Source organism: Triticum dicoccoides, chromosome 2A (assembly GCF_002162155.2).
Source record: "Triticum dicoccoides isolate Atlit2015 ecotype Zavitan chromosome 2A, WEW_v2.0, whole genome shotgun sequence".
In the NCBI taxonomy this organism is placed as follows: domain Eukaryota; kingdom Viridiplantae; phylum Streptophyta; class Magnoliopsida; order Poales; family Poaceae; genus Triticum; species Triticum dicoccoides.
Window position 1 is genome coordinate 757666627 of NC_041382.1, and position 12287 is coordinate 757678913.

The following is a 12287-nucleotide window of genomic DNA, read 5'->3' on the forward strand; positions in this document are numbered from 1 at the left end:
CAGAAGACCGTACGTGAACTTTCAAATATGTATTGTGCCTTGATCTCATCAAGCAAGGTTCATGGAAGATGGCGACGACGACTTCTGAAGTGTGCACATGCGGTGCGCACCAAGGGTCTGTTGGACCAGTGCTCTGGTTTTAGATAGCGTGCGTAAGGGTGAGGTTAGGGCTAGCGGCTGTGATCATGACCACCATCATCTTCAAGCTTTTGTAGGTGGAGTGACTTTTGTCGCCTTAGAGGTGGCTTCGAAAGGATAGATGTTTTTATCTTTAAAGGTTTTGTTGAATAATATAATAAAAATGACTATGTGCATCATTCAGTGCAGAGGCTGGGGGTTCAATCTCCCTTCTGCAAAAAAAGAGTTCTTGTTTGCTTCTGATAATTTAGTGCTAATCTAAGATTACGATCCATTTCATTTTATGTTTGCGGTCATGTGTCGTTTCTTAGCTCCACATTGATTGTTATGTTTTTCTTTTGCGCGGAGGATTGTTATGTTTCTAACTTTTACACTAACCCAACTTTTGGTTGATCCCCAGGGACAAAGCAAAGTCGAGGTGCTTGACCCTTTACCCTGTTTCGCCATACAGAAGTACCGTTTTTTTTCTTCTGTTGAGTAGGATTCGACAATTTGTATAACGCACATGTTAGAAATGTAATGGTAGTTGTACAGGCTGATTTTTCTACTTGCAAAACACCAAGCCCGTCTCATCTGATAGACCACACGGAAGTCATTTCTAACGGATTCACCATTTGGTTGTGCGTACAAAACAATAGGTATTCTGGAAGTACTAGCAAAAGAGCCCGTGCGTTGTAACGGGAGAAAAAACACAACACACACTCTTAACCGAACAACCATCACTCAAGACCACAATAGGTCCATCTCCTTTATTTTAGCAACGCATCATATTTGTGTTGCCGCTTATCCTTCTTCTCAGCCTCGCCGGCGGTGGCCTTAGTGTTCACACAAACCAAAACGTGTTAGAATGTGGTTAATCCTAAGACGTCTCTCTCTCTTCCTCTCTCCTCCCTCTCCCTCCCTCTCGCTTTCTCTCACACTCGCGATGAGAAATCTGTTGTTTTTTCCTGTGACGTATTCAGAGGTATGCATGTGTAGTTCTCTATGTTTTCTTTTCCCTATATGATTATAGTGTGTGTTTATTTGCAATCCGGATCGCCGCCTGTATGAAAAAAATGGATCATACGCTATAGTTATAAGTTTGCTTCCAAAACAATATTTAAAAAATATTTAACAGGTAAAATAACATCATATATAGATTTCACACATTTTTCTAATCAAATTTCATATATAACATATTAAAATCGGAGTTACGGTTTAAAAGATAAGCATAATTTAGAAAACCATTTGTTTGAATTAAATATCTTCTAAAATAATATTTATAAATACTTAACAGGTTAAAATAATCTTATTCATATTCTACATATTTTTCTAATCATATTTCATATATAATATGTTTAAATTGGAGTTACGGTTTAAAAGATATGGATGGTTTAGAAAAGCATTTGTTTGACTTAAATATGATCTGTGGATGGAATACCTAAAAAGTCAGGGAGGTTTTTGAAAAACTATAAAAGAACGGTTCGGTGTGACTTAAATCTGGACCGCGGGTTGATTTCATGAAAACGCGGGGCTTTTTTGCAAATTGGCGCGACGAACGGACAGAAACCCTACATCCTTTATTATTAGGTAGAGATATACTAGCTATATGTAATTTGTTTTTCTATATTTACATACCAGAAATAGAACATAATTAATTAAATTTCCTTTCACAAAATCCAAAAGAATACAAAGATTTTAGGAAAATAAAATAGTTTTCAACACCCCCCCCCCAGTTTTAAAAAGTGTTCAATATTATTTTGGCTTTTTAGTGCATTTTTTCAAGAATTATAGTGATATTTTAAAAAACCAATTTCATAAGGAATTTTAGCAACATTTAAGAGATAGAGAATTAAACAATTCATAGATATTGTAAAATTCAATAGTTTTACAAATAGTTCAAACAATTTTCAATAATTAAGGTCAATTAGTTTGGAAACACTTTATAGACATTTTGCAGAATTTTTATTATTTTAAAGACAAATTCCAGTTTAAGTCATAGTTTTTCAGATGCATTTGATTTATTTTAGAAATATTTTAGTTATATAAAAAATAAAAAAATATTTCAAATGAAATTTAACAGTAATTTTGACTGTTTAAAAAAATTATCAGTTATATAAATGAATTTAGAAAAATCCACTATGTTTCAGAACAATTTGAATTTCTAAAACATATTTTAGTCAGCTATTAAAAACTATGAAACTTAGTACTATTTAAAATTTTATTTCAAAATTCTCTGAAATAATGTCTTCATTTTGGTACTTCTCGTGTATTTATGGAAATAACCACTCTACACATTGTTATATGAAGTGTACCAAGCAATTACAACATGTTTCGATCAATTTAAAAAATATTCCGTACACAATTTCTCAGCCATTTAAAATTTAAAAAATATTCCAATTATGTCAATCAATTTAATAATATTCCGCCCCATACTTTCAGCAATTTTGATTTTTTCAAACATATTCTGGGCATATATTTAAAAACTATGGAACTTGTATTTTTGTAAAAACAAACAAATATTGTGACCTAAATACTTGATTCATTAAGGCCGTCACCCTATACCCAGAAGTTTTTATCGTTTTCTTTGTCTGCTAAGCTTCATAAGGTTAGGACTCCCTAATAAACACAGTCAGTTGTTTATCAACCACTCACGACAACACTAGAGATCTTTGACTTAGCTCCCACAGATCATCAGTCCTAACTAAATAAACACATAATAATCTCAACCCGTCTACCCATTCCATCCATCGTATCAATTGAGTCTAGCTGTCTAGGAGATCCGTTCTTATGACCTCGCGGATGGAGAGGGATTCGAAACACTGGTATTCCTATCAATACTTCACTTTTCAAGGCCGAGTCTTTTTGAATCGATTGCAAAGATGCCTTGGCTTCAGTATTTTGCATGTATTTTTGAAAATAACCAATACATGCAGTGTACTGGAAAATGCTAGCACTTGGCACGAATCTTAAAGCGCGAAAGAAGGGTGGATAACGCTCCCCCATTGACGGAGCCGTTAGAAAATCCTCGTTCCGTTTGTCTCCCACCCGGCCCGGCCGTCAGTGGTCCTCCGCCTCGGCGGTCAACCTCGCCGCCGCGGGCCTCAGCGGGGCGGCGGCCGGCGCCTCCCGAGAACCATTTCCGCCACCTCGACATGGAGTCCCATGACGCCTTCGGCTTCCTCCGTCGCAGCTTAGGCGCCGCCGCCGCCGAGGCTTTCCCAGCGCTGCCTCTGTGCCTTCGCCCACCTCAGCCGGCGGCCCGGCGGCGTCCCTAATGCCGGTCGGACGAGGTGCTCCCCGGCACCCTCCATTGCCCCTTGCAGCCCTCTGCCTTCGCCTGCTGCAGCGCCCTGCCCCCCGTCGTTTGAAGCAGGCCCCGTCCGGCTCCGAGAACAGCAGGGAGAGCCTCGGCCGGGAGCTCGTCGTCGCTATCGGGTAGCCACCCAAGGTTAGAAAATCCAGGCATGATCTGCACCATAGCTCTCATCCCGTCCCCCCTTCCCACGCTAGTGCTGTTCGTGCTTACCTGCTCATCGCACGGAAGGTGCTCGGTGGAGTGCCTCTTAAGCACAAAACTCAAGAGAGGTGTGATTCTGGACCATAGTCCACCCGCACCCACACTCGGTGCTGTCCGATTAATACTACTTCCTTGGGAATACGAGCCAGCTTATCACTCAAACTTCAAAGATTAAGCTAATTCTAGAACAGTATCGGGGACCAGGGCTATGCCCTTTCTTTTCTGAATCTACATGGGCCCAAGCAGTGCCCCAATGCTGATTCCCCTCCTGGTTGTCCCATGCAAATAAACCAATTAGTATATTTTTGGATATTTATTTATAGAATGGCTATACTGCACGCATGGTACATCGAAGTTTGTATGTGTGTTCATGATATTTATTCATGCAAAAAGGATACTTTTGCGTTCTTAGAAGAAAAAACTCTTGTTCTCTAAAAAAAGAAAGATTACACGTGCTTTCACATAACTATCTCTATCTTGTTGTTGCTACGATTTTATTTTTCAAGAAATTACCCAAAAGATATAGATGACCCAAATAACCATGTTGATGTACATACATGTAAAAAATAAATAACAATGCTGTTGCGCATAACGAGGCAATACAAAATGTTGAACAGTGAGAAAACTAGTACATGCACCGATGCAAAGTTTCTACTTCCTCCGTTCGGAATTACTTGTCTCGGAAATGGATGTATCTAGTACTAAAATATGTCTAGATACATCCATTTCTGCGACAAGTAATACGAACAGAGGGAGTATTTTATTCCCTATGGCACTTGCCATGCAGTAGGTTTATTAGCAACACTAGGGCTGTTAAACCGTGGTTGATAATTCTTGCCATAAAATATGATAGACATTAGGCTCAAATCCCCAAATATGATGTGAGATGATGTACGGCACCGAGTATAGGTGTGGCCGAACCATGGTCCCAAGCAACATTACTGCAAAACTCATCCAGTGCTCAGATCTAGACTCGGCAGATTCCTGGTTACGCTGCTGACCTCACCATTCAGAGTTATGCATGATCTGAAATGATTCTGTTACTAGCTCGGGAAAACTGTTTCGCCAGCCATGATTTAGGTTCTCAACTTATGTCCATCTATACAAAATCACTTCCCTAGCAAGTGCGATGATTCTATGGCACTAGTTTCTTCTAGCATAACTGTTTCGTTATGGTTCATCTGGCTTGATTTTCAAATAGTACATAAAAAAGTTCAGCTGCAGTGACAACGAGAATTCTTATAAGGCTTGTGAAACTTGCTCTGTTGTTCAGAGGGAAGAACACATTATGAAAATTTCGAAAAGTATTACACAAAAAAATTGTGTGTGTATGTGTGCTCGCGCGCGTGCGTGTGTGTGCATCTACGTGTTTTACTCAGAGTTCAGAGGTAGAAATTTTGCCGCACAGAGTATTAAACGATGGTGGGAAACTTTCCTTGCAGCATCTGGCTTGATATCAGTAATCAGAGTTCTTGTTTGCTTCTGATAATTTAGCGCTAATCTGAGAATTATGATACATGTCCTTCGAAAGGAGCCACATTGACTGCCTAAGACACATATTGTTATCTTTTTTTTTTATATAGTACTATAATGCTTGTGTTAGGCTGTACATGTTGGTTTATATCTGATTAATGTGCATGGTTTATATCTGGTATTTATCTTTTACTCTGGTCATCAGTATATGACTTCCTACCCCTGCACTGAACATGGAAGATCTTTGTAAACCTATACTGTAAGATAATATATTTGTTCCTCACCAAGATTTTTGTTGTGCTCTATGCATCAACGTAGGTAACATATCCCCACATGATGGAGTGGTTAGAAGGGCTTGGTGTTGAGATGGAGAGGTCAGACATGTCTTTCTCAGTGAGCACACAATCTAAAGGAGGTGGCGGAGGATGTGAGTGGGGAAATGGCAACGGTATATCGAGCCTCTTGGCGCAAAAAACCAACATACTGAAACCCAGTTTTTGGCGCATGGTCTGTGAGATACTCAAGTTCAAGAATAATGCTCTGACGTAAGCAGTCAAGGCCCAAAGTTCTCATGTGCATATATAATACTTCCATTCGTAGCTGGATGCCTTGTGTTGATACTGTATGATGTCAATTAATTCTCTGGTCTGATCTTTGAAATGAAGGTACCTGGAGGACCATGAACATAACCCTGATCTGGACCGTAAAGAGACACTGGGGCAGTTCATTCAGTCGCATGGATATTCCCTATCGTTTCAAGAGGCTTATCTTGTACTGCTTCTATCTAATCTACTTGCTTATTCCCATTTCAGTGTACTAGCAACTCTTCATTTCACAAAATCTCAAATCAGAATTCTGTATTGAATTTTGATTTTTCTTCATGTAAAACTGTGAAAAGAAACTACAATTTTCAAATGAATATGGAAAATTATGAAATATTCAAATTATAGTTAAAAACTGGCCCTGGTCCTCATACCAACATGTCTGCAGGGGTGGTAAGTCCATAAGGCTGGTTATTAGCTTGTAGAAAATTTTGTGAGTATTTCCGCCAAATTTTGTTGTGATTATGGACACATTGTATTGTGATTAGGAATGCGTGTTTATGCTGTATTGAGTTGGTGAGACGAAAATATACATTTGGTGCAGATTCCAGTCTGCACAGGCATGTGGTCATGTTCATCACAAGATGTTTTGAGCTTGTCTGCTTTCTTGGCGCTGTCATTTTGCCGTAACCATGGCCTTCTTCAGGTGCCTAGCTACTTCGTATGCACTTTCCTTTTTCATTGCATTTGTCTTTGTGCACTTAAAAGCTGATTAAATCGCTGCACTCAGCTGTTTCGTCACTCCCAGTTGCCCACTGTCAAGCCTCGTTCGCAGTCCTTTGTAAACAAGGTATGTACCTGATATTTATTATACTCTTTAGGCTTTCGCTGCAGCCAAATGTAGGGACTGAACAATGCAACTACTGCAGGTAAAAGAAGAATTGGAGAGCATCGGCTGTCGAATTAAAACCAGCTGTCGGGTCAAATCTGTTTCAAGTCTTGATGGATGTACGTGTATGCGTTATTGTTTGTTGATTGCCTGTATAAACAATGAGTCATCATATATATTATTGATTCACTGGCTGAAACAATCCTCTATCTCGGCACTTCAGCAGCTGGCTACAGAGTCTTGGAGAATGATGGTTCAGAGGAAAGATATGACAGTGTCATCCTTGGAGTCCATGCTCCCAATGCTCTCAAAGTACTAGGAGTTGAAGCTACACATCACGAACGGAGAATTTTAGGTGCTTGTCAGTATGTCCACAGGTAAAACCTGCCTAGTGTTGCTAAATGAACACATCAATACAGTTTGATCTGATCTACTGGTTGTCTGACACGTTTGTGTTGCAGGGATATATACCTCCACTGCGATCAAAATCTGATGCCCCGAAATACGTCAGCATGGAGCGCTTGGAATTTCCTGGGGACTACTAGCAGGGGTTTCTCTGTTACTTACTGGCTAAACCAAATTCAGGTAAATTCTCTGCTTTTCGTATGTATAGTTTGGTAGGTATAATGAATTAATTTTACTGATGACAATTTTTTACGAAACGGCCCTTCCCTGGCTTTATTACGACGCTGAAACCATTTTGTACGTGTTACATGTCCTCAGGACTAGGCATGCCTCAGCAAAAAGGAAGAAACCAAATGGAAAAAAAAAGATTTTCATCATGTTAGAACTTAGAACACCCTGTATAGCAGGCTCGCAGAATAACAGCAAAACGAAAGCTTCAGCCTAACCCCTCCAGCAGCATGAATGGATTACTTCATTATTAACTGTGGTATATTTGTTATTTTTTTGCTCTTCTAGAAAATTGAATCTGTCAGGCCTTTCCTGGTGACACTCAACCCCCCTTGTGTTCCGGATCATGTACTGCTTAAATGGAATACAAGCCTTCCTGTTCCATCTGTGGCTGCGGCGAAGGCTTATCTGGACCTTGATCAGATCCAGGGAAAGAGAGGAATATGGTTCTGTGGGGCATATCAAGGTAACTTGTCATATGAATTTCAGTTTACTGAGATGCAAGACAGACCAATACTACATTAAAGTTAGGTGTGAAATTATCTGAAGAGCACTAGGTCTTAAATGTGCGTTGGATTGCAGGTCATGGTTTCCATGAAGACGGATTAAAGGTATTTGCATGCACAGTCTGACCATTTTCCCTTTTAGACCTATCTCGCAAAGATAAACATAACTAATCCTGTCATAGCTATAACTAACCATATCCTTGCTTAGTTGCTTAGCTCTGGTTGGCTTAAGGCCCAAGTTATGAGTTCTAATTTTTCCTTTATTAATATATGGGGGCTGTTTACACAACCCTGACATATATGCTTTTAGTTTCAAACGTATATAATTCAGAGTGACTATTTCATGAAATAGTTATGTGAGGTCTATTTGTATTGGACATATTGATTGATGCAGTCTGGGAAAGCAGCAGCTCAAGGTTTGCTTGGAAAGAAATGTGAGCTTCTGCTGAACCCAAAAAAGATGATTCCATCATGGACCGAGGCTGCGGCGCGCCTTCTAGTTGCAAGATTTTTCAACCAATATATATCCATCGGTAACTTGATGTGAGTTCTCGTATGAGTTAATATACTCACCATGTCTAGTTATGATTATTTTTCACCTTAATTGTTTTCATGCAGATTGGTCGAAGAAGGAGGTAGTGTGTTCACCTTTGGTAAAGCTTGCGAAAAATGCCCTGTAAAATCTGTCATCCGAGTTCACGACCCCTTGTTCTATTGGAAGGTTATCTTCTCTTCTCTTTTTCTGCCTACACATGCATTTTAATTTTTCTGGTTGGTGATGTGTCCATGCATGATTCTTAATTTCTTATATACTCCACTGCAATCACTTTGTGCAACCTTCTGATTTGAGCTACATGTGTTTATCCTGGCTCTCTCATGGCTTTCAGGTTGCAATAGAAGGAAGCATTGGCTTGGCAGAAGCCTATATTGATGGTTGTTTCTCTGTTCTTGACAAGAGAGAAGGCCTTCTGAATCTTATGCTGGTAAAACTATATCATAGTCCATGAGCTTATGGGTAGAGCTATTTTTTATTAATTACAGGTCAAATCCATGATCAATTTCTTTTCAGATTCTCATTGCTAACAGAGATGAACGTAGGAACCGCCGCATTGCCAGAAAAGGGTTCTGAAACCTTCAATTGTCCACTAAATTCCGATGAATCGTTTAATAAAAACGAAGTAGTACCTACGAGTATGTGTTTGTGATTAATCATGTACATAAAATTGTTTGGTTTGCAGGTTTTGGTGGTCACCTTTCCATATAATAGCTCAGTTGGCATATGCTAAATACTTTTTGCGCCATGCCTCGAGGAAGAACACTGCGACACAAACTCGTCGAAACATCTCTCGCCACTATGATCTTGTCAGTACTTATGTCTCTTTTTTTGTTATTACATTCCTTCAGGATTAAGATAACTAGCTTCTTAGGTCAGTTCGTAATACCAGAATTATTGCAGATCTTGTTGAGATTGAGATTTTTGTCTTCATAATCTTATGAAAAATATTTGTTATCATTCATTACTTGTCATAATACGTCTATAATAACATACTTCCTCGGTCTCAAAAGCCAAAATAAGTGTCGCTGATTTAGTACAAATTTTGTACTAAATCAGCGACACTTATTTTGGGACGGAGGAGTACCAAACAGTACTAATAGTCCTGTCTTTCTTCTTGTATATGTGCGCAGAGTAACGATTTTTTCTCGCTTTTTCTGGATAAATCGATGACTTACTCTTGTGCGGTATTCAAGGTTTGTAAATCCTGTGATTTTGTTCCACAGCTTGTAAATTTTGCATTGGTATATTAATTCACTGACTATTATTAAATTACTAGATGGAGAACGAAAGCTTAGAAGCAGCCCAGCAACGTAAACTTAGCCTTCTAATAGAGAAGGTAATACTTCCATATCTCCAGAGATTGTATTATTAGATTGATTCCTAGTTAGGCAATGTTGTAAATATGATCTGATGGCATTTCATTCTTGCAAAATACACATTTAATCAAAGGCTAAAATCAAGAGGGGGCATCATGTTCTTGATATCGGTAGCGGCTGGGGAAGTTTAGCAATACAAGCAGTTAAACAAACTGGCTGCAAATACACTGGAGTCACTTTGTCAGCCGAGCAGCATAAATACGCTGAGAGAAAAGTAAGAGAAGCTGGCTTAGAGGTTAGTTCTATGCTACTACCTCCTTTACGCAGTACCTGTCCAGTTTAATAGTTTATCTGTAATTACGATTCCACCATATGTGTTCATTGAGAAAGTGTAGTGTGTGGGTATATATGTAACCCTGGTCCAACCCTGAAGAAGACTGACTCGGTCCGTCACAGCCTCAAAACCAACCCTCCACACGACTGAACAACATCTTCACCGCCTCATCGCCGTCTGCCCGTGGTGACCCATCATGTGGATGGCTACACAATCTGAGCAGTGGAACTTTACAGTGGCATATCTTGGATTTGCATATATTATAATTTCCTATCTATAAAACAAATACATACGTACACGGAGAATTAGTATTGTTTTTTTTGCCAGCTTACTTCGGCAGGGTGAAATCCTAGCTAACAATTCTACTGTCTATTGTTATTGATTAATAGGACCACATAACTTTTCTTCTATGCGACTACCGTAAGATACCACCTTCCAAGTATGATGCAATCATAAGCTGGTAAGTGTTACTCCCTCCGTCCCATAATGTAAGACGTTTTTTGACACTACACTAATGCCAAAAAACGTCCTACATTATGGAACGGAGGGAGTACTTTATTATGGGTGTGCGCTGTGACTTGGACAATACCCCTGGTAACTGTTACTTTATTACGGTTATACTTACGCATTCCTCTTCTGTGATTCAGTGGTATGATCGAACATGTTGTGCATGAATACATGGACGAATTTTTCGCTTGCTGCGAGTCTTACTTGGCCGAAGATGGCATATTGGTCCTCCAGGTTAGTGCATCAACAACTGAAGTATATTTCCAAATAACTTGACGCTTATTTTTTTGGATTGTCAGAAAACCCATATAAAAGATACTCCTTCTCGTATCCAAGCAAGACCTTAGGTTTACACAATCATGAACTAACCATTACCTGCAAATACATATATATGCGTTCAGTTCATCTCAATTGCGGAGGAACGGTATGACCAATACAGAAAAAGGCCAGACTTCATCAAAGAATACATATTCCCTGGCGGTTGCCTTCCTTCTTTGGCCCGTGTAATGTCTGCCATGACCACATCATCAAGGTTCAGGTACGTTTTACATCAATCGATTGATGCTTGATTGGTTACTTCATGGTCATGGATGGATCTCCATCCATTAAACCCTACCTAATCTTGTTGTGCACTGGGTGCAGCATAGAGCATGTCGAGAATATCGGTCCCAATTACTACACAACTCTGATGCACTGGAGGGACAACTTCATGGCCAACAAAGAGTAAGTATCACTTGTCATTCACTGGAAAAAAAATACTGCTATGACGATTATATACATATATTGTAAGTTTGTAACATTGGTTGCTCAGTTAGTATTTTTTTATCACCTTTTTTCCTTGCAGTCAAGTTTTGAAACTGGGCTTTGATGAGAAGTTCATTCGTATATGGGAGTTCTACCTCATATACTCTGCCGCTGGTTTCAAGTCACGTGCGGTTGGAGATTACCAGGTACGCATGTGTATCTACGTTATTACCAGACAAATAGAAGTCATATACTCCCTCCAGTCTTAAAAGGATGACATTTCGGAAATCAGCAGTCTCCCTAATATACCGACCTTAGTTTTCACTGCCGTAAATCATAGAACTTAATGAAATTGCTAAATGGTAAAAGTGTTTTCTTTTGGAAGACCTAAAAGAAGGTGATTTTCACATATCAAATCAAAACATGTTCAAAGTTTTGAAAGTTTGGCCAAAATTATGTCTGAACCTTTGCCTTTTTATGGAAAGGAGGTATTACTCCAGGTTAATTGTGATGTCTGACTGGCTGATATATATATACTGCATGCAGGTTGTTTTCTCTCGTCCAGGCAACCGTCGGCTAGGTCTGCCTTGATGGTTGAAGCGTTGAAGGCAACATATCAGGTGGTTTGGTGATTTATCCAGTCAGCAGTTGAACTGTTGCTTCTCGATAGCCTACGACCTTTTAATAAGTCAGTCCTGGAATGGTTCGTTCATATGAGCAGCCTAATCAGGTGGTTTGGTGATTTATCTGCTTGTTTAATCATGAAATGTTTAGTTTTTTATGGTAGCGTATTATCTGTCATTAAACTTGTATGTTTGTATGCAAGTGCTACCTTAGCCTGGTTACTAGAATTTGAGAATTGTATGGAAGGAACTGGTTTGTTGCTTTGATATCTATCAGAAAGAGTTGATGTCCTTGTGTGTAGTTTATGATCTATTCCGTGTTTGACATTTTTAATGCTGCTTATGAGAGAGAATCAATTTTCCTAATTACTGTGTTCTATCACTGGCTTAGGAAGAGCATTTGTTATGCTTACCAATTACCACCTCCATGTTTTCTACTCCCTCCGTCCCATAATATAAGAAACGCTCTTATATTATGAGACGAAGCCAAAATGCCCATGAACCTTTTGCTGCACTCAAAGTCGGAT

The 12287-nt window shown here is 39.3% G+C and overlaps 1 protein-coding gene across 4 annotated transcripts in view; it reads left to right on the forward strand.

Annotated features, from left to right (window-relative positions):
- The window catches only part of LOC119357007 (tuberculostearic acid methyltransferase UfaA1-like), a 14202-nt gene extending 2150 nt beyond the window's left edge, over positions 1-12052 (forward strand). Inside the window, exons 1-24 of one of the 4 annotated variants that reach the window (XM_037623993.1) lie at positions 3395-3568; positions 5429-5655; positions 5776-5881; positions 6257-6358; positions 6443-6502; positions 6582-6660; positions 6765-6918; positions 7003-7126; positions 7463-7640; positions 7757-7785; positions 8075-8223; positions 8299-8401; positions 8568-8663; positions 8750-8802; positions 8919-9042; positions 9367-9429; positions 9513-9572; positions 9686-9847; positions 10276-10346; positions 10534-10627; positions 10795-10931; positions 11036-11116; positions 11238-11343; positions 11684-12051. In XM_037623993.1, coding sequence (XP_037479890.1) covers positions 5444-5655; positions 5776-5881; positions 6257-6358; positions 6443-6502; positions 6582-6660; positions 6765-6918; positions 7003-7126; positions 7463-7640; positions 7757-7785; positions 8075-8223; positions 8299-8401; positions 8568-8663; positions 8750-8802; positions 8919-9042; positions 9367-9429; positions 9513-9572; positions 9686-9847; positions 10276-10346; positions 10534-10627; positions 10795-10931; positions 11036-11116; positions 11238-11343; positions 11684-11728 — 2388 coding nt within the window. In that variant the 5' untranslated portion in view covers positions 3395-3568; positions 5429-5443 and the 3' untranslated portion in view covers positions 11729-12051. Of the gene's footprint in view, positions 1-3394; positions 3569-5428; positions 5656-5775; positions 5882-6256; positions 6359-6442; positions 6503-6581; positions 6661-6764; positions 6919-7002; positions 7127-7462; positions 7641-7756; positions 7786-8074; positions 8224-8298; positions 8402-8567; positions 8664-8749; positions 8803-8918; positions 9043-9366; positions 9430-9512; positions 9573-9685; positions 9848-10275; positions 10347-10533; positions 10628-10794; positions 10932-11035; positions 11117-11237; positions 11344-11683 lie in introns of those variants that run through there. The other 3 variants (XM_037623991.1, XM_037623992.1, XM_037623994.1) reach the window with 3 other exon arrangements.
- The last annotated feature ends 235 nt before the right edge of the window (positions 12053-12287 follow it).